The sequence below is a fragment of the Parasteatoda tepidariorum genome, chromosome 1 (assembly GCF_043381705.1).
Source record: "Parasteatoda tepidariorum isolate YZ-2023 chromosome 1, CAS_Ptep_4.0, whole genome shotgun sequence".
Lineage (NCBI taxonomy): Eukaryota > Metazoa > Arthropoda > Arachnida > Araneae > Theridiidae > Parasteatoda > Parasteatoda tepidariorum.
The window spans coordinates 82,088,190-82,111,518 of record NC_092204.1 but is presented as its reverse complement, the minus strand read 5'-3'; the positions used below and the strand labels follow the sequence as shown (position 1 = coordinate 82,111,518).

Genomic DNA, 23,329 nt, shown 5'->3' with positions numbered 1-23,329 from the left:
ATTGCGGGCTAGTTCCACCAAAAAGTCCTCCACGAAGGAAATTTCTCGCAATACTTTATACAGGAGTTCCCTAGTCTTCTGGATTGAGTTCAAAATTACAAGGCTACGTAATTGAAGATTAGTAGTCGAAAACCCAAAAATTGGGTCTGCTGTTCAACGACGGTAATAAAATATTAAATAAAAAACGAGAAACTTGACTCATTACTTCACTTTTGAAAAAAAGTCTTTGTTTTGAGATCGTTGCCCTTTAATCCTTCGACGTAGAATTTTTACTAAACTTATTTTTCATACTTTTTTCATTATTTTGTATTACTTTTGGTCAAAATAAGTGAAAAATACGTATTATATTTAACATTTTGATAATTTATGACTATGAAATACCGCATGAAACACCGGTGTCTTTTTCTGCGTTAAAGGCAAAACCTTCCACACACGGTTCACTTCAAAACAATAATTTTTCAGATTTGCAGTTATATATATCTAAAACCAAACAGTTATTCATAATTGAAATTTCTTTAATTTACAAGATCAATTATTGATAAATTTTCGAATATGAATGGAAAAAAAAATTCAAGCTGCTTTTTTTTGGATCTTATATTTTAGTACAAATATAATTCCAATAATCTAACAGATTTATTTAGTAACTATTAGATTGTTTTCCGGAAATATATTTTTGCTTGTAATTAGAAACTCAGAAAAAAATATATATAAGGGACGCCGGTGTCCCATTTGCTCCAAAGAGTTAATTTTGCGTAAATTTGTTTGCGTCGGAAAAAGTTAGGTAAATTCTGTTTCAAATACTAAAAAAATAAATAAGGTAAGACAGAATAGCTTTCGCGGTATTTAAGTAAAACTAAATAAAATTTTAAAGGCCATGTNATCAGTCTTTTGCTCAAAAATTCAAAGTAATGAAATAAAGGACAACGAAAAAAAAATGATAAATAAAATTAAAAAAAAGAAAACGAAGGTCGACTCTGAGATCGCGGAACGGCCTTGAAAAGAAAGGGAGAGTAACAGAAAAAAGAACATGCTACGAAGAAAAGATTATAAGAAAAATCTCAGACTTCCTTGAGACTTTAGGGGGCCCTACAAAAGGGGTTTTAAGATTCAAGGACCATATTTTACTCTAAGATCAATCATTGGGTCTCTGCATGCTCGGCTTGCCCCCCTCCCCACCCCATCATCATTTTCCCATGTAGGTTATAAAGAATTTGGTTTTGAAGTGTAAAGTACCTTCACCATGGACTAGAACATTTTTCAACTTCTAGTGCAACCAAATGATCAATGATTCTTTGTGGTTTAAAAGAGAAAAGGTAGTAGTATTTGAATTGAAGTGTAATGAATAACCACGCGGAATTGCAAATTTCGTTCCTTTCATTGAACAGCTATAAATCACACAACCTCGTAAAAATAATTTTCGAGTGTGATTTAAATTTCGATCCACATTCTTTGGTTAAAGGATGGATAAAAATCATTTTGAGGAAATGAAGTTTAAGGATTCCCATGGAGGTGTTTGCATGTGTTTTGTGAAAATTTAATGGATTTGGTGGAAAAAATGAATTTGGCTACAAAGGTCATGTGTTGGAAGATGTTCTCTTGCACAATTTTAAAAATATAAGAAAAAAATAAGATATTACATAAGTTGGTGTAAATTTTTTTAAAAAATATCTACAAATTTTTATGATTTTTTTTTTTTACTAGGAAAGCACCGCGTAAGTATGTCCGTATTAGGAAAGCGTCCCTAGCAGTGTAAGATGACTTTTCCGGCCATGGTTTCTTAGGAAATTCTTAATCCTTATGATGTGCCCTACTTCCCCTAGAAGCTTGTCGCAACATTCACGGGCAACCTGTATATATATATACTATATATATAAATATTTTAACACAGGCTGTTTTTTTAAGTGGATAATAAATAAAATTTTTAAATTAACGAAATTTTCTATTAAAAAAAATGATTGAAACGTGATTAAAAAAACAAGACAAAAAATATTTTTAAAAAAATTAAGTTGTTTTTCACAAAAGGAATAAAACAAAAGCAAGTTTTTCCTTCAATGAAATTGGTAAAATGTGAAATTATATAGGGGAGGCAAGAATTTACAAAAAACATTGAAAGTGTGCAGAGATCGCGTTCGTAATACACTATAATCAAATTATCAATCTGAATTAAGTAGAAATTTTAAATGGATCCTAAAATCATGCAAAATTATAATGACATTAATTTGCAAAAAAGAAAATTAGACAGCAATTTCAAGTATTTACACAAACCAATATTGAACACCACTCCAAGAAAAAAATAATGTTCTTTTATTCTGTATGATTGCGTTTTTATGCTTTTTCCCTTTTCTCTGAACTATTATGCATAATAAAATGCTTTTTAAATTTTTTAATCATTAATAATTTTTTGCAACAATCAAAGCTCTAACTTAGAAAATAATACACATTTCCCTTAACGAGCATTATTTTGTTAAATATTCATGTTGCAGAAATCGTAAAACGCGAATTTCGAAAAACATCTAATGAATGTGATGAAGCTGAAATCTGCAAAACCAGGACTATGCAGAACGTCAAATGAAATAAACTTGCAATAGATATAAAACACAACTTGTGCTTTTTTTCCGAAATGAGGTTTAAAATTTATTTTTGACCTGACGAAAAATGTTTTTCCTATATATCATCATTTTCTATTAATTTATTTTATAAACAAATGGTAAAATTCGGTATTACCTCAAATTAACGTTTCAAGAATTCAGTTCCTTCAGAAAAGTAATTATAGAGAACTATAAATTCGATAGTGGTATTTTTTTTTCTGGAGAATAAAACATAAATAAAAATTGGAGTTCTTATTGGAGTTGGGATGTTGAGTTTAGCATCACTGATTACATCGTTTTAAAATTTTTCACCTACGTATTTTTAGATTTTCTATATAATTTTTATTTCTCGTGATATTTGCTTGCTTTCATGCATTTTAGACACCTGTATATAGTTGACCATGCATCTACAATGAACTTTTTTATCGATACCACCAAAATTTGCATTACGTGCGGACTATAGTTTTGACTGATTTTTATATTTATTTATTATTTTTTTCATAACCGTCGCTGAACAACCGACCCTATTTAGGGTTTACGGCTACTAATGTTCAACTCCGTAGCCTTGTAATTTTGAACGCAATCCAGAAGACAAGGGAACTCCTGAATCAAGTATTGGGAGAAATTTGCCTTCGTGGAGGACTTTTTGATGGAACTAACCTGTATTTGCGTTACACCGAGGAGAAAACCATGAAAACCTTCCACGGTCCACGACTAGCCTATATATATAGAAAATAATACACATTTCCCTTAACGAGCATTATTTTGTTAAATATTCATGTTGCAGAAATCGTAAAACGCGAATTTCGAAAAACATCTAATGAATGTGATGAAGCTGAAATCTGCAAAACCAGGACTATNCACTATATATATATATATATATATATAGCTCTATTTACAAGTAAAAATATATTTTCGTATTCGAAAAATCTGTTAGATTATTGGAATTATATTTGTACTAAAATATAAAATCCAAAAAAAGTAGTTAGAATTTTTTTTTATTCATATATAAAAATTTATCACTAATTGATTTTGTAAACTAAAGAAATGTTTCGCGCAGATTTAAATGGCTACAAATTTGAAAAATTATTGTTTGGATGTGAGCCGTGTTTGGAAAATTTAACCTTTAACACTGAAGATGACACCGGCGTTTTGTACTGTATTTCCTAACCATAAATTATTAAAATGCTAAATATAATGTTTTTCTCTTATTTTGACATACGAAATAGGGAAAAAAGTTTGACAAATATCTGTAATAAAAATTCTGCGTCAAAGGGTTAAACGATTACTTTTTTTTTCGCAAAATTTTCAAGTGCACCAAAAAAATTTTTTTTTTGAATGCTCTAATGTAGATTTAAATAGCACAAGAATTGTCAACGGTTATGCTGCTCCAAGCAGAATTCAATTTGCATACTTGTTGACAAAATTAAATAGTGGTGTAAACTAAATCTGCCAAGAAAGGGGCAGAATAAAAGGCAAGAAGATCACCCGGGTACACAATGAATCGTGGAACCTATAAGAAGATTAACTTTCTTACGGACTCAAACTAGACAAATTGTAATTGTCAAACATTTAAATAACTAACAATTTGTTCTATTTCCAATGACCAGAAGTGGTTTAAATTTATCTTACGCGTAAAAGTATCACCAACTGCTTATTCATCGTATATTTGTCTACAGATAGATTAATAAAGGATGAATAGGTAAATGAAGTTTTGATTTCCAACAAGATGAAGCCTATATACATAGATTGAGTAGAAGATACTTCCGCTTTAAAGGCACGTGTTTGCTAATAGAAATGCTCCAGATTTGTTAGTTAAATCGAAACATTAATAAAGTTTTTGTCATCACATTTTTACACGCGTAGTGTATATGCTGTGTATGTGAAAAAGGGGCTTGTTTCTCAGGAGCAGAAGTATACTTTAATTGGTTTGTTTGATCAAATGAGATTTTATTGGGCAAAAAGCTGTAACATAAATAGTTGCCCAATTCCCCTATTCCTCAATATATTAACTGTAAAACCAAAAATAATGATTCAAGATTCAATAGAGATGTCCAAGTCAGAGGCTGAACTAGATCAGTGTTCCATTATAATCATTCAATTATTTTCTGTTTACCCCATTCCTATTGGACGATTTGTATTCCTATCTCAATGGAAACATATTGTTATTGGTTGCATCTGTAACTAATTGATCATTGATGAATTTCTAATAGACAGGTAAGTGAAGTGACGGCAACTTAGATATCTCTGTAGCTTATTTACTGATTTGAAAATACTATTTATGATTTGGGTAGTAAACCAACTTAAAAATAAAATGTTTGAAAATTTTTTTTGTAACAATTTTCTTTTGTTTATTTTTTTTCAATTGAATTTTGATTAAAAATAAAATAACTTTTGAGTTATTTTCTGCACAACACAAGTTGAAGAAGTTATTACAATACAAGTTGAAGAAGATCGCAACAAATTCGATAAAGAGTTTCAGGTAGTACTAAAAGTTATTTATGACTCAGTTTAACGCATAATCACGGTTAATAATTTATTCTTAACTTAATTAACCATACAAATAGGTAAAAATAATAAAACACTCTTTTAGTGTTTTAAGGCAGTTATGCTTCCCTGTAAAAAACTAAAATACTACTTCATCATTTGTCATATTATGTTTTGCTTGCAAGTTTACATTTCAGATTAAAGTAAGTTAAACTTAACCTTTCTGACTTGAAGCCTTTTCTATGCGAAGCCCGGAGATCATAAATATGTGCTTTTTTTACAGTTAAATCTTGTAGGGTGTAGGCGCTTTATAATTGCCACAACTTCATCACACCATATATTTTTTGATGACAATATGAGAGTGGTGAGTATGCAACATTTTTGTTTTACAATGCGTTTTAATAGTCTGATGAAGAGTTCAAGATGTCAGGTTTAATTTTTCAATCTATATTAATTTTTTTAAAAATTAATCTTTTATAAAATGTAAATTTAAGAAGTTTTGGGGAAAAAGTGAAATTTTAAAACTATCTGTTTGCAATGTATGAAAACATGGTTATGGTCTGCTATAAGCAAAGAGAAATAATTTGTTCTACGAAGGTTTAAAAAATATGTTTACCAACAATATACAATCAAACCTCAATGTCACGAACTTCAATAACCCGAAATTACAGATGCCATGAAAAAATCTGAATTTATTACCTGTTTGCTTTGTAACTGGAAAAAAAGAAAAGAAAAAACTCTTTTAGTCGAATTTTTTTCTCAGTGACCCACGAATTCGTTTTCATCTCCAAAAAGTTATTCCTCCTGATTTCTGAATTAGTTAAAACCTGTTTTAGAATTTAAAATCTTAAGAATTTTTTAAAACAATGTTATGAATCTTGTCTTGAAAGTCTACAAGGAAAAAGATTATTATGTTTAAAAACAAAAATACTGGCATTATCCATTCCTAAAGAAGGTGCCAGGTGTATATGTATAAATCAGAACATCTGCTTATAAAATAGAAAAGAACTTACAAATTTAATGAATCCAAAATAAACTAATGTTTATGAGATAACAGTTACTGTAAACAATAATGTTTCAGTATGTGGTGATGAGAAAAAATCGGAAATCTTAAAAAAGAAGCTAAGCATTAAGAAATTTATCAGAAAAATAAGATAGCGGAACGTGAGCTAATTATTCAAATAAAAAGAGTAAAAATATTGAAAGTGTTTGAAATAAGTTTTGTTTGAACTAAATACATGTTATGGAAATTTTGAAATGATAGTAAAGTTATTAATTAAACCGATTAAAAGAATATTTGATATTCGATAAAAAATATTAAATTTTTTGTATCCTAAATTTTCAATATCCCGAAATTTTTAGTGTCTTTCTTCAAGCTCGTAATATCGAGGTTGGAAATCTTTTCTAATGTATAGTACTAATAAGTATCCGTATCCCCCCCCCCATGTGTTACATTATACGAGTTGCGAATGTCTATGGAATTGTTGGATTGCTTATAGAATGTTGTACAATAAAATTTACTTTGAATGACATAGCTTTCTTAGTTTAGGTTTAACAGAGTAATTTTTTTAAACTATTCTTTAAACATTGCACTTTTTTTTAATATTTACGTCCAGAGGACTTACTGAGAAGTCTCCCGATTTTAAGCTTGTATATACCAAGTTCACTCACTTTTTTTTAAAGGAAAAACGATCAAATGAAAAGTTTTGATTTCGATTCACGCAAAAATATTATTTACGAATTCCGGGAAATATTTGTTGTTTTAACACATTTCTTAGAAAACTATTATATTAAAATCTAACAGTATTTCATTAGGCAAAATATGCACTGGTTGCAATATGGAATGACTTATTCTCATTTTAGCAGAATTCGCTCTAACTTTCCTGGTCAACGGGATTTTACACTTGTCCCGACATTTAATAACATATTGTGGTTTTTTCCAATTTGGCTAATTTATATTAGTTTTACGTTTCGGCCAATATTCTCGTTGCCCAAATAAACTGCAGCAACACTCACAATAACGTCATATTAAATTATTATCTCTGGTATATTTACAATTTTGTCGTATTTAATTTACTTATGAGTATTATTAGCAGTCTCAGTGACCTGAGTAAATCAGAACCTGGCGTTGTTCCAACATGTTGACAAACTTAGATTTATAGTTCCTGTAACAGATTTTTTTAAAATAAATTTTATATTATATTCATTTAAACTTTAAATTAAATTGCATCATTAAATTTCATCTTTAATTTGAATTATATCTGCATTTTAAATTATCATAACCTAAAGTTTGAGAATTAAAAACTTGTGTTTAAAAAAGATGCTAAATTATTATTATCAATTGGTAACAAAAAGTTTTTGAATTTAAGTTTAATAAATTCAAACTTCTTGAAATTCAAATGCATTTTGGGTAAGTATAGTTATGCTTAAAATTACCTGTAATGGTTGAGTACAGTATTTATTTAATTTTTGATAATGTCTGTTAGCCTGCGTTTTTGTTTTCCCTTCAGTTAAGGGGACTTCAAGTACGTATTTTCTCGAAATTTCATCTGTTTCTATTTCTTATGAAATATTTTGTTACGAACGAGGCTGTTGTTTCCATGATAGCAAAGATCAACGAAAAAAAATTTTTTTTTTATTGCTCTTGGAAAGATGACAAATATCACAAATTGATACAAAAGCTATTCATCTTAAATCTTTAACAATAATAAGTTGCATTCATCAGTGAAGCCATTCAAGAGATATTAAGGAAAGATTGAATCTGTAACAATGAGTTTCAGCAATAGAATTTTAGAAATTGCGCTTAAAATATTTGATACCGGAACTGGTGATCCTTTACAAACTCAAACTAGCCCATAAAGATTAGTAAACTGTAGAAAGAAAAAAAAGCAAAGAAAGGAAAATAAAATAAATAAATAAATAGGATTCTTGTTATATTTCCGTTGGAATTTGACAGTTGGGCGATTGGACTACAGGGCGAACTGCCTCACCGTAAGAACACGATCTAAATCGTTGCTCCCTCTCTCGAGTTATTATTAGAAAGCATTCACATAGACCAGGGGTGGCGAACCTTTATGCTTCAACTGCCATTATTTTCTAAAAAATTGTTTGATGAGGTCATAGACGTGCCGTCAAATAATTTTGACTTTGTGATTATTGGGAAAATAATAATACTAAATACTATTAACTCAAAGCTCTTTATTTACTTTGAAAAAAAATATTTTGCAATGTCTCAGTTATACGTGTTATTCAACTTAAAGTAACATCAGTGTGACTTCTGTTGTTGCAGATTCGATGGCAAAATGTTAATGGCAAATGTTGTAAAATGTTAGTTTAAACAGGACTGTTAATTTTTTTTGCTAGTTATTTATTGTTAGTTTTTTATGGTTATTTATTGTTTTTTTTTAGCATTAATTGAAATTTTTTTTATTAGTAATTGTTTATTATTTTGTGTGTTTTTTGTGAATTTTAATTTAATTGTTATACATATGCTTCATAGTGTAATAACATTTGTGTAATAACAATTCATAGTGTAATAACATTTTTGTAATAACAATTCATAATTTTGTAATAACAAATGTGATCGGTGGCGTGCCCAAAATCTTGTGTCGGGTGCCATAAATGGCACGCGTGCCATTGGTTCACCATCCCTGAATAGACTATCGCTTTTATTGAGATCAGATGGAGTTGTGAGGAAGAAAATCGAAACAGTTCTTTCAAACCGTTTCATTCTATGCATTAATTGAAAATTTAAAAAGAAAAAGAAGCATGATTCCGTCGCATTTGAAAGGTGTATCATCTGAGTTCTAATTATCTGGGTGGGATATGGGCTGTAAAAAAAGGGTTAAGTGCAATTTTCAAAAAATTTGTAATTTAGTAACGATTTAATAGTTTTCTGGATAGCTGAGATGACTAGCTATAGCCTCCATTTGTGTTAAGTATAGGGCTGGGTGAGAAAAGATTTAAGTACAAGTGACATAAAATATTATCTTACGGGAATACAAAAATTAAAAAAAATTAGTTCGGATGAAACTGAAAGGTGGTGAAAGAAGGGAAAAGTGATTGATAAAAAATTTTTAAAATTTCCTCCAAAAACTAAACGGAATTTGAAGCCTATTTTTTCGTGATTGACTTTGATAAGGATTCGTCAAATCATGATAATGTTTATTTTCTTCTTAAATATTAATTTGGGATTTTTAGTGTAAGTTATAATATTTTCCTTTTTGACGAGAACTTTCAAAATAGGTTGTGATTATAGAGCACCCTGTTAACATATTTTACACAATAATTTTGTATTACATCTCATTTCGTTATTTATTATTTTTATTTTTTGATTTCTTGATCCATTTTTAATTCCCTTACTACTCGATCTACTTTACTTGCGTTTTCTCAATTATGTCAAACGTCTTATTTTCTAATCATTCCGCTTTCAAAGATCTGGCTTCAGTGTTTGATCATTATCTTTCATAAATACAAAAGAAAGAATGACATCGAATAGAAATTTTTTGTTACTGTTGGAACTTGCCTTTTTCGCGTAACTAACATCGAAGCCGCAGTATGGCTTCTTCTTGTAATACCTGACACAAAGAGTCATTTCATCACAGAAAAAGCACATCCACACTATGTAACCACATCCGTACTTGGATAAATCCAGTCTTAGCTATTTCATCAAAATAACTTTCAGAAAAAAATTGTAAGTATTAAAAATCTTATTATTTTCTAAAAATAAAATGAATTAGATAAAAAAATAAAATGGCGATTGTATCAAAAGTATTTGTTATATATCTATCTATTAGTGGTAAGAATTTAACTGACAGATGCGTATAAATATTTGCAATTCCGTCGAAAAAAATATTATGTTAATTACTTTAATTTGCAATGATTTGTATTTCTTCCATGATATACACCTTCCATTAATTTAACTGACAGATGCGTATAAATGTTTGCAATTGCGATGAAATGAATATTTTCGCAATTTTTTATTTTGTAATGATTTACATTTCTTCCCTGATATATGCATTCCCTGAAATTTTTCTGACAGATGCGTATAAATGTTTCCAATTGCGATGAAATGAATATTTTCGCAATTTTTTATTTCGTAATGATTTACATTTCTTCCCTGATATACACATTCCTTGACATTTTACTGACAGATGCGTATAAATGATTGCAATTCTGGCAAAAAAAATATTATCGCAATTTCTTTAATTTGCCATGATTCATATTTCTTCCATGATATACACCTTCCATTAATTTAACTGACAGATGCGTATAAATGTTTGCGATCGCGATGAAAGGAATATTTTCACAATATTTTTAAATTTGTAATGATTTACATTTCTTCCATGATACACACATTTCATGAATTTAACTATCCGAAGCATATGACTGTTTTTAATGATGATACAGATTATTTTTTATTAAAATTGCTTTCCTCATTTATTTATTTTTTTATTCCAAATATTTTCTTTCACTTTCCATAACTTTTTTATGCATTTTAAATTGTTTATTAATTTTTAATGATATTTTTTTAACATTTTACTTACATCTGCAGATGTGTTCGATCACCTGATTTTGGTCTGCCTATTTTGAGTTAAAATATTTGAAGTGACAGGAAAGAAAAATTTTATAATGTGTGGGCAAATGTTGTGACATACATTCATTTTTTTCTTCTTTCGTTTTTCATACTATTTTCGTAGCATTCAAATGGCCTACCATTATTGCTTTAATTTCCGTAGGCTGATTTTTATCATTAAATAAAATATAAAATGCGTGCAATATAGTGTTACTATTACTAGTACCCGTTGTTTTTAACAATTTATTCGCTTCTGCCGGGATTTCTTCGAGATATCGTCACAAGAATTTAGTCTGTCTCCTTTTTATTTTATTTCATTTTTTTATTTTGGATTTAGGTATTTTGAGGAGCTCAAAGACTAGTAATGATCAAGTGCAATTGGAACACTTCTCATTAATAATTTTTTTTTCTTTAACGTCAATAATTTCGATAAAATCACAGAACATTTTGATTTAAAAATATATAATTACTGTAACTTCATTTAAGAACCTTTTGTGGAAATGTTAATCGTAACAAAATGGATGATTACCTGGATTTGAAAAATAATCTGTGCAATTTTTTCAAGAGAAAAATTTAGTCTAAGGAATAACAATTATGTGACTCACAGAAGATATAAATATGAGAAGTAATTTAACTGGTAGAAGAGACTTACAACAATTCAAATAAGGAACGAATGCTATCGCTCTTCATTATTTTTTTTTTTCATCTTTAAAAGTTTTAACATACGCATAGAATTGTTAAAATTTATAATTGATAAAATTTATTATGCATGTAGTCCATTTCTCTATCTTTTTCTACTTTTAAGTTTTTTATAAAGTTAAGTATATTATTAAATTTCTTGTCTGTAGACATTTCACACAGCGAGAAAATATAGCATCGAGTTTGGCACCTTGGCAGCAGTACGATAACTTAACTCTTTGGATTATATTGTTCTTATCTCTATACATTTAAACTAAAATAAATAATTAAGGAAGCTCAATTTAGTTAGTTATATACGAATGTCCTAAATTATATATTTTTAATTCACACGGCAGCTATAAAGTGATCTAATAATTTTTTGTTGGAATTTACTGATTTTGTTCAGATTTTATTTTTCACAGCATATATCTTTAATAACCAAAAATATTCCGAAACATTTTAGGGTTGTGACTAAAATTAGTTGAAAAAATTTAATTTCCTATTTTTGTTGAATTGATAAAATATCAAACAGTGTTATTTTTTTGCCAGCAACAATTACATTATCAATCTATGTTAGTTTCGCCGACATTTTTGTTCTCATAAAATTCGCTGCTCTTCTTTTTATCTCATTGATTGGAGTAAGATCTTTCAGAATTGAAAACTCTATTGGATTTCCAATGTCCAGAACATACTAAATAACATGAAGCGAGTAGACAAAATCAGTTTTAGAATGTATTGAAACATCTAGAAGTTCCATCGTAAACTACCTTAATATGTAACTGTAGAGGGTTCACTTTAAAACATAATATACCAATGTTCACAACCAACAAATATAACTATTAGTTCGAAAACCTGAAAAATGTAGAAATTAAATTACGTAACACTACATGGTTTTCCATAATATCTTCAGTTGTGCTTTTATTGGAGCAACATCTTTCAGTATTGAAAACTCTATAGGAATTCCAATACCCAGACCATGTTAGATGACACGAAGGGAGAAGACGAAATTAGTTTTGGAATATATAGAATCACTATCAATTACCTTACATGTTACTTGATTCTATGTTTACAGTCAATAATTACAACTACGTGTTTTAAAACCTTGAAAATGTAGAATTTAAATAATGTTACTTTAACAAGTTCTTTCATAATATCTTCAATTGTGCTTTTAGAAAACTCGATTACATATAATCATGGATGTTTCAAAAAAGGTATAGGGGAGATTTCTGATGATCAAAAATGTTTAATTTTCAGTTTCGCTGGGGAATGTTGAACGCATCATCACTTTATTCACCAACCTTCTTGGATGAAGGTCCGCCATCGTGGTGTTACGAGACACGCTTCAACGGTTGGAACGCTCCTCCTGATGTTTATGTCAGCCCCTACTGGAAACAATTCAGGGCGCCTGCACCCTACCTGCACTACTTACTAGGTATACTCTACGTAGTTTTGATGGTAGTCTCATGCATTGGAAATGGAATAGTCATCTATATATTTTTAGTGTGAGTTTTACAAAATGATTTTTGACAATTTCTTACATCACAATAAAGATTGTGCTATTTACAATGGAAAGACAGGCAAAGTGGCTATATTTAGGATTGGGGATCTTCTTTCCAATCAACAAAATTATTAAAATAAATATCGATACCAGTGCTACTGAATAGATGCTACTTCCTGTTAGACTTTCTAAAAATAGCTACTGGTACAGAACAAAATAAGGAGAACACTTCTAACCCTTTGTAAGTAATTTGTCTTTTAGCAACAAATGTTACAGAAGATTTTACACTGCAAATTTGTTGGCACAATCTGTTGTCATTTTCATCTCTGCAAAATTCTTTAGGAGCAAAATGAAGAGAGAAAGTTAGCAACTTTAATACCAGCAATTTTGAAATCATTCAATGGGATTGCAATCTTTATCTAAGAATGGTTTTAGAATTATCGAGGTATTAGGAAAGAAAAGATGGAAATTTTGCATAGGTAAGGACATCCTTTCTAAAAGCTTTAGGCATGATTTTTTCAAATTGTGCCAATAGTTTTGCTTTGTGAAATATTCCAAAACATTCGCCGTTAAAAGAAGGATTGTTTACATTGACTAAATATAGAGGTGTTTGTTTCATTTTGTTTTGTACCTAAGTCGCATATGCTGGTTAAATAACAGTTGTAAAATGTGACTACACAGATGCACGTATTGAAAAGTATGTATTTAATGAATACGATACAAACTTATACATTACAGAGTAGGTTTTATATTTGTTAAGTATTATCATAACTAGTATTTACACAAAAATATTTTTTATCAACATTATGCTTAAAAATGATTGAGACTTAGAAACAATAGCTCTAACTCATTATTTTTTCACTGCAAGCAACGCTTTCTTTAAATATCAATTTTCGAGTTTGAAATATGTAATACATGTTCTTCCTATTTCTGTATCGCTATTTTACTCAACTTCGCGACATTAAAAAATACGTTTTAGCTTTAACTCCTCATGCAAACAGAATTTGCAATAAAAAACCTGGGGTTTACATTTAAGATTTTAAAGTTGGCCCCCTCCAACCTCCAGGTGTCAACCCCCAGGTGGGAGTGAAAGATCGAGTTCGAAATCATAGGATAACCTTTAAAAAATATTGACTGTGTCCAGTTTCACAAACTTAATCCCATATACATTTCCCGAGATATTTGACCGTCTCCAAACTTTTTTGCAACCTGTATAAATTTTTTCAATTTTCATGTAATAGTTTAACCAGTTTCTCTAAATCTGATTTTCGAGATCCTCTAAAAACTTGTAAAAATGACACAAGTTATACTTAAAAAAAATTCCCTAAAAAATGGTGTCCTGCTTTGTAAGAGCTTATTTGGCGCGTTCTCATTACATTTATTTCCTTTTAGAGCAAGAAATCTAAGAACACCTGCTAATATGTTTGTAATTGGTCTTGCATTATCAGATTTACTTATGATGGCCAAAACACCAGTTTTCATTTACAACTCTTTTCAACTTGGACCTGTATTTGGAAGTTTAGGTTAAGTATCCACTTAATTTATTATGCATTTTTGAAATTTTTAAGCAGTAGATCTGTATTCTAAATTATAGATTTAAGTGTAATATATCTTATGCTTTTACTACAATATAGAGATTTCTTTTACATATATTATATCTCAGCAGTTTTAAATTGTTTTTACCACTTAAAATAAATACAAAAAAAAGATTCAAAATTTGGGACTTTTGAATGTGTTTTTTAAGTTTCGGTTACTTCTCCATATTTTTCTATTTTAAGCTGTGAAAGAGCGTTCTAAGTATTAAAATTTTTTTTATTTTTTATTTATTATTCATAGTATTTTGCATTAATGGGACCTTTAGAGTGTTTAAGCAGATTCTATGAAAAAGTCTGTTTTTTTTTAGGATTCGAAGCTAAATATTGATAATTTGAATTGTGTTTTTAAATAATTTAAAGCCTTATTACCTTATCCTTATTCATGAGCAAAGTAAAAATGCTTTGACTTAAAAAAAATTACATAATTTCAACTGTTTTAGATAAATTATTTGCATAATTTCAGCAGAAAACTTGAAACGCTTATAAGAATCCAAAAATTAAGATCCCATACAAATCCACCCTACACGATCGATCGACCATGATAAAACTATAATAATCAGCTGAATTTTTCCTGACAAACATAGTAGTCAGGTCAAAATATCTTTAAAAAATACTTTTCTATGATTGCTTTACCATGTATCATCGCATTTGGTAATATTTTATTGTTTTAAAATAAATTTCTGCTTCAAAGATAAATTCTAAATCATAATTATTATAACAATGACCAAAATAATGTTCCTTCTTAATTTTTTAAACTGATATTTTTCTTTAAATCCATCAACTTTAAATACCTCAACTTCAATTTGCTTTCAGTAGAAAATGAAGATCTTATAAACAATAACTTCTCATAGTAACAAGTAATAGTTGAGAAAATATTTTTTAAATCTTACTTACTACTCTGTATTATTTATAGGTTGCACCATCTACGGTGTTGTTGGAGCTTATTCAGGTATAGGCTCAGCCTTTTGCAACGCTCTCATATCATATGATAGGTATAGAGTTATCGTCCATCCCTTTAGTAAATCTGGGATGACGTTGGCAAAAGCAATCTGCATCCTGATTCTCATTTACATCTATGTAACCCCTTTTGCTTTATTGCCTGCTTTCGAAATCTGGAGCCGATTTGTGCCAGAAGGTTTCCTGACCAGTTGTGCTGCAGATTTCTTTATGCATGACTTTAATGGCAGATCTTATATCGTGGGGACATGGTTTTTTGGTTGGTTTATTCCTATTTGCACAGTTCTGTATTGCTACTTTAGGATATTTCTTGCTGTAAGAAATCATGAATTGCAAATAAAAGAACAGGTATGATCAAACTTAGTTATAAATAGTGATTCAAAACGTAAATTACAAAAGCATTGTAATCGAATCATGCGAAATATTGTATCACATTATTTTAAAAGTCTACTATATTCACTATATTCTATGAGCTATTAGAAATAAATATGTATTTTAAACCATATTAACATATTTTATACAAAATTTAGTTTTTAAATGTTTTATCTTGCGTTATAATAGTAGAACCAACACAATTTTACAAAAAAACTGGAGAAAAACTAAGATATAATATTATTTGTTTTGATGAAACTTTATTGCATTGAAATANAGAGCAAGAAATCTAAGAACACCTGCTAATATGTTTGTAATTGGTCTTGCATTATCAGATTTACTTATGATGGCCAAAACACCAGTTTTCATTTACAACTCTTTTCAACTTGGACCTGTATTTGGAAGTTTAGGTTAAGTATCCACTTAATTTATTATGCATTTTTGAAATTTTTAAGCAGTAGATCTGTATTTTAAATTATAGATTTAAGTGTAATATATCTTATGCTTTTACTACAATATAGAGATTTTTTTTACATATATTATATCTCAGCAGTTTTAAATTGTTTTTATCACTTAAAATAAATACAAAAAAAAATGCAAAATTTGGAACATTTGAATGTGTTTTTTAAGTTTTGGTTTCTTCTCCATATTTTTATATTTTAAGCTGTGGAGGAGCATTTCAAATATTAAAAATTTCAAAAAAGATTTTATTCAATATTATTATTATTTTGCATAAATAGGACCTTTAGAGTGTTTAAGCTGGTTCTATGAAAAAATATATTTTTTAGGATTTGAAGTTAAATATCGATAACTTGAATTGTGTTTTTAAATAATTTAAAGCCTTATTACCTTATCCTTATTCATGGATAAAGTAAAAATGCTTTAACTTAAAAAAAATATATAATTTCAGCTGTTTTAGATAAATTATTTGCATAATTTTAGCAGAAAACTTGAAACGCTTATAAGAATCCAAAAATTAAAATTCCATACAAATCCACCCAACACGATCGAAAAAACGATTTGTAACCGTATAAAAGTATAAATATCAACTGAATTTTTCCTGAGGAACATAGCAGCCAGGTCAAAATATCTTTACAGAATGATTTTTCCATGATTGCTCTACAGTGCCATATATCATCGTATTTGGTAATATTTTATTTGTTTGAAATAAATTACTGCTTCAAAGATAAATTCTAAATCATAATTATTCTAACAATGACCAAAATAATGTTTCCTCTTAATTTTTTAAACTGACATTTTTCTTTAAATCCATCAACTTTAAATACCTCAACTTCAATTTGCTTTCAGTAGAAAATGAAGATCTTATAAACATTAACTTCTCATAGTAACAAAAAATAGTTGTGAAAATATTTTTTCAATCTTACTTACTGCTCTGTATTATTTATAGGTTGTACCATCTACGGTGTTGTTGGAGCTTATTCAGGTATAGGCTCAGCCTTTTGCAACGCCCTCATATCATATGATAGGTATAGAGTTATCGTCCATCCCTTCAGTAAATCTGGGATGACGTTGGCAAAAGCAATCTGCATCCTGATTCTCATTTACATCTATGTAACCCCTTTTGCTTTATTGCCTGCTTTCGAAATCTGGAGCCGATTTGTGCCAGAAGGTTTCCTGACCAGTTGTGCTGCAGATTTCTTTATGCACGACTTTAATGGAAGATCTTATATAGTGGGGACATGGTTTTTTGGTTGGTTTATTCCTATTTGCACAGTTCTGTATTGTTACTTTAGGATATTTCTTGCTGTAAGAAATCATGAATTGCAAATAAAAGAACAGGTACGACCAAACTTAGTTGTAAATAGTGATTCAAGACGTAAATTCAAAAGCATTGTGATTGAATTATATGAAATATTGTATCAAGTTATTTTAAAAGTCTGCTATATTCACTATATTCTATGAGCTATTAGAAGAAATAAAAATGTATTTTAAATCATATTAACATATTTTATGCAAAATTTCATTTTTAATTTTTTTTTTATCTTCCGCTATAATAGTGGAATCAAAACAATTTTACAATAAAACTGGAAAAAAACTAAAATATAATATTATTTGTTTAGAAAATATGTGAAACTTGATTAAAGTGAAGTAGTTATTTCCGAAATAAGGTGATTCTTTTTTATTTGAAGTTCACTTTTAAACTTGCATAATTTACTTAATAATAATCAGAAACACAATTTTTAGTTTATTTGAGGGTAGAAAATCTTATTATTGTTTTTTCAAAATTATTCCTTGACAGACAACTGCATGGAACTTCTGAAAAAAGTTGTTTTCGGTATTAAGTTTCATAAAGTTGTGTTGAAATGGGATGTATTTAATTAATACTTTGTTTGGTTCTATTAAAAATTAATTTAGTAAAATTAATCAATGGAAAATTTGAAAGAATATTCTGATTTGATTTGGGCCTTTTTTTTGTTGAGATTTTCAGATTTTATCCAAAAACTGTTAGAATTTCCTAAAAATCTCTTACTAAATTATTTCAAAATTTGAAGAATATCCCTGTTATTTAAGGTTAAAATTAAGATAACCTTCATTATTGCTACTATCTTTTAATTTTGTGTTTCTTTTTCAGAATTCCACTTTTCGTGTTTTACCCACTATTTCTCTTGTATTCACTTATTTTATCCACTATAACTGTCTAAAAATTTATTTCAGATACTTAAAAATTTTCAAATGGGATATTCATCGTTGTAACATGCTATGTTTTGAAAGAAAATTTTTTTTCTTGATTATTTAAAAATTCCGAGTGAAGGAGATAATACTATTTTAAGAATATTCCCAAAATTATTTAAGATTAAAATTAAGACAGCCTCAATCATTGCTACTCTATTTTAATTTTTACCTAGAACACGTTTTTGTATTTTTTGTTCAGATGTCCTATACGTCCTCCCGAAAAATTATTTCTAGGAGCTTGAAAATTTTTCAGTAAGATATTCATTATTGTAGCATGCTACGAACAAATAAATTTTTAAGACCTATTTTAAAATTCAGTGTGAAGAGGTAGGAATTCAATAGTACGACAGACTGGTGAAATATATGAATGAATAACGCCATTAATAATCGAAGCTTAAAACTTGGCATACACATACCACACCATATGAAACTTTAATTTTGGATGGATGACCATCTCAAATGTAGCATGTAACAATTTCCTTCACAGTCACCTTATAACTTTCAGAAAGGCGGATTTGTTGCTTTCTTTTTAAATGTTTTTTTAACGATTTCGAGTGATATATATTAATGATATGAGAAACATTCACTATTTTGTGGATACAGTTTTCTATTTTAACCAATATCTGTTACTTCGAGCAAAATAAACCAACTGCTCACTGGTCCCCACTATTACTCCTCAATCATTTTGTAGATGGAAAATATTATGTATTATTCTATTTTCAATAATATATGCCATATTTCACTAAAATGTGTTTGTTTAAATCAAATTTTATGGAATAATTAGTTTTTGATGCACTTTTTATAAAAAAATTTTTGCTACTTTAAATAATATTTACTAAAGATAGGACGAAAACTTGAAATCTTGTGCATGAAATTCTCTATTTTAACCAAAACATGTCGGGGGTTTCACTACCAGCTAGCTTCGTTAATCAACTCCACGATTATTTCTCGATAAATTTGTATTATTAACTATGAACATATTTTTTCTTTGAAATTAAAAATTATTCGATTGAAAGATCCCAAAATTTCATATTATATTAACTCAAATTTGGTTAAACAAATTCATTTTAAAGTCTAATTTTTGTACATGTAGTTTGTGTAGAAATAGTAGTAAATTAACGCATAATAGATTAGATTATTTGTAGTTTCATACCATATCAAACCATTTGTGGTTTCAAACCTTCGCAAAATGCTTTTCTTCAGCCTACAAAGAGAGCTGTCTATCAATCTAGCTACTAATGGGTTCACATGATGGTCTCAACAACAGTACTTCAAACCTTAAGTTGTTAGGGCAATTAAAAGAAAGTTGAAGATGTATGAGAAGTACCAAGTACCAAAGTTTCGCTTTAAACTTTGACAATATGGCTGCAAGAATGGTTGTACACGACAGTGGACAATGTAAGATGGCTCTCTCTCTCTCAGTGTATTGCTCTTTGTGCTTGTGGTTCCCTATGAAACTTGGCGGTATCAAATTTTGAATTTAATCTATCATATAAATCCAATCTATATTGAGTTTATACATTCAATTCATTATAGACTGTCTAGCAGTACAAAAAATATGCTATAAAATAAGCGAAAATACTTTAACATTAATTAATTCATACCATTAGATAATCCATGAAATTTGATTTAGATAAATATATTATTAATGATACACTATTAAAAATTTCATGCATTAATAAAAATAGAGTAAAACAGGATGCTTTTAGTGTCACAATTTGTTTATCATGAAAAAAAAAAGTAATAGTGGGGGCCGATGCACAATGTAAACAAGTAATATTTATTGCCTCAAGGGCATGCACAAAATATGATGTGTTCATCATTTATTTAATAGATATCAATAAAAATCGTCAAAAAACATTTTAAAGAGCATATAAAAAGTTTTCAGAGGCCGCCATTATTGTTATGGGTTAAATCCCAGAGGGACTCCTATCCATAATTAAAGCTTCGCATGTGTAGTATATGTGTACCAAGTTATATTTTTCTATTATTAAAGGCACGATTGCTTCACCCATTTGCAGTATTATTAAGGTAAAAATTTGTCAATAATTAATTACTGTACCATCTTTTTTATCAGATTAGTAATATTTTTTGAATTTGTTAATATTTCTTCATTATATTTGTAATCCTTTCCATCCAAGTAAAAAATTGTCAAATGCTCGTTTTAGGCAAGAAAAATGAACGTGGACAGCATTCGATCCAATGCAGCAATGAATAACTCGTCTGCTGAAGTACGGATTGCAAAAACAGCATTCTGTGTTATCATCCTTTTCCTCTTTTCTTGGGTTCCTTACATCTCGGTAGCATTTTTGGCTGGTTTTTCAGATCCCAGTGAGAGAAAGATCACCCCAATAATATCAATGATTCCAGCACTTACATTGAAAGCATCCGCCTGTTTCGATCCATTCTTTTACGCTATAAGTCATCCTAGATACCGACTGGAGCTACAAAAGCGATTACCTTGGCTTTGCATCCAAGAGAAGGCTGAAAATGCTTCTAATGGCAACATCGATACTGTGTCCAAAGCTACTACAGAGACATAGATTTCAAGGAGAAAATTGCTGTTTTTGTTTGTAATATCTAATTTGATATTATATGGTAATTTATTCATAAATTCTAAAATGCCTAGGAACTATTTATGAAATATGTAAACATTGTTTACGTTTCTTCTTTATGGAGGGATTTTAGCTTGATGTTAATTTGTGATTTGCCCATAAAATCTCAAGATATCTGGAAGTTATTTGGGGAATATCTAAACACTTTTGTAAGTTAGTTCTATCCTTACGAACTGCTTATGAATTGCTTATAAATATAAAAAAAATATGTGTTAGACATTTTCAGCAATGAAAATTTTTTATTTCGGTAAAACTTACTTATTTACATTTTGACCGATTATACCGTTTACATTTTGGATTATATTCCTAATAATTATAAATATATATAGTCAGTGAAAAAAATGCAAATATTGGTCTCGCATGCTTAGTAATAAATGCATATATTTATTTACAATTTAAGTAATTATGAGCACCTGCGAGTTGTACCTAGAATACATTCAATTCCAAACACTGAAATTAAGAAAAAAAATCATTTAACTTTTATTTTGATTTATATGATTTCGAGAAAAGAATAAATTATTATGTATTTATGCACCTATTTTGACCTAAACTAGATGTTAAACTATTATTAAATCTAGTTAGGACATAATATATAAAATATTTATGAAATTAATAAACTCGAGGAAATAATATATTTATTTATTGAATAGGGCTTTTTTCTTTTCTACAAATAGAGCATTGAGCGTTATGGTTTTAATTACATCGTATATAAATACTGCAATTTCTTATAGTAACTAAGAGTATTATAATAGAGAGAAAAAATATTATAAAAGAAAAAAATATTTTTCAATATGAAAATTTTTACCTTTGTTCTCAGATTTTACATATCTATTGAATCTAACTGTCCAACTGAACTTAGTATTTAATTTGTGTGGGAATGTAATGTTCAATTTAACACAATGCTAGTCTACCATTTATTGTAGTATAATAATCCCTTCTATTATGCACAAAAGTGGAAAATGTTTAAAGGAAAATATAAAAAGTTTTATTATCGCAAATTATTAAAATTAAAAATTTACTGTAATTTCTACAGAAAAATATATTTTAAATAGTTTTGATTAGGTTGCAAACTTAAATGGTATTTCTGAAAAATGTCTTCAGATATTGCAATAATTCATTATAATTTTTGTCCCTTTATGCATAAATATGGTAGTTAAATTTGCATAATGAAANATATATTTGAAATAGATTAGGTTGATATGAAATATATGGTTGATATGAAAAAATATAGGTTGATATGAAAAAATATATTTGATATATGATTAGGTTGCAAACTTAAATGGTATTTCTGAAAAATGTCTTCAGATATTGCAATAATTCATTATAATTTTTGACCCTTTATGCATAAATATGGTAGTTAAATTTGCATAATGAAATAAGAATTAGCGGAATTTACTGTAAATAAATAGAGTAAAAAAAATACATAGCTGTTTATATTTCTTATAAAATAAGAGATTTAGTAAACTGTAAAACTTTTCTAGATTTTAAATAGATGTTGTTTTTTTATAGTTTTTGAGCAAAACACTGGAGACAGTTTACTTCAGTCTAGAGTTTAGTTTAGGAACTTTCCAGAGCGTTAAAAATTATATTTACGAGAGAGAAGGGTGAGGAATAAAAATTTAGCTAAGTTCCTTGGTTACAATTTTAACACTAACAATTTTAATACATTCTAATACAAATCCTAGTTGAAATAGAAGGAAAATTTGTAGAATTAGTGCAATTTTCCCATAAAATGTGAAAATGCTTAATTAATAGCATAAATACTATATAATTGAATAGCAAAGCTCTAAGTTTTCATATACTGTAAAACACAAATTGTTTTTATGCATGCATTTGCTATGTATTTAATTAATTAAAAAAAATCCTCTGTATTTCTTCAGAATAAAGATACTATCAAATAATGATGTGTTTAATTTGTTGTCTGCATGTTGGGATTTTTTTTCATCCTGGGATTAAACGTTTACACATTCATTTTAATACAGGAAATAATCATGCGCAATTTATAGAAAATAAAAATTTGCACATTTTTCGATTTTTGCGAAGAAGAGTTTTTTTTTAAAAGTTAAATTTTAAAAGCATACCTCGTTTGTTTGTCCTTAATTACTATATAATTTTTACTTGTTCTACTCCTATGACAAATATTTTAGCCAAAAAATCCATAAAAATTTTATTTATTATTAAAAGTAAGTTCCTGACTTAATCTAACTAACTTAAGCTTAATAGTTATTAGTTCTGAACAGATTTAAGTGGTACACTCTACAATTTATAAT

At 28.4% G+C, this 23,329-nt stretch overlaps 1 protein-coding gene across 2 annotated transcripts; it reads left to right on the top strand.

Moving 5' to 3' along the window:
- The first annotated feature begins 5,334 nt into the window (after positions 1-5,334).
- LOC107438341 (opsin, ultraviolet-sensitive) lies at positions 5,335-22,227 on the top strand. Of its 2 annotated transcripts, none has more exons than XM_043043595.2 (5): positions 5,335-5,439; positions 12,583-12,830; positions 14,219-14,349; positions 15,335-15,726; positions 20,613-22,227. In XM_043043595.2, the coding sequence occupies exons 1-5, from the start codon at positions 5,431-5,433 to the stop codon at positions 20,985-20,987; spliced, it is 1,155 nt and encodes a 384-aa protein (XP_042899529.1). In that variant the 5' UTR covers positions 5,335-5,430; the 3' UTR covers positions 20,988-22,227. The 2 variants fall into 2 exon arrangements, with proteins under 2 accessions (XP_042899529.1, XP_071039103.1); XM_071183002.1 differs by lacking the exon at positions 5,335-5,439 and adding an exon at positions 9,446-9,768.
- Positions 22,228-23,329: the final 1,102 nt, after the last annotated feature.

Excerpts from the sequence above, each read along its gene's own strand:
- LOC107438341 (XM_043043595.2), top strand. Across the intron at positions 12,831-14,218 it reads GTCATCTATATATTTTTAGT|AGCAAGAAATCTAAGAACAC; the intron begins GTGAGTTTTACA and ends ATTTCCTTTTAG. Across the intron at positions 15,727-20,612 it reads AATTGCAAATAAAAGAACAG|GCAAGAAAAATGAACGTGGA; the intron begins GTATGATCAAAC and ends TGCTCGTTTTAG.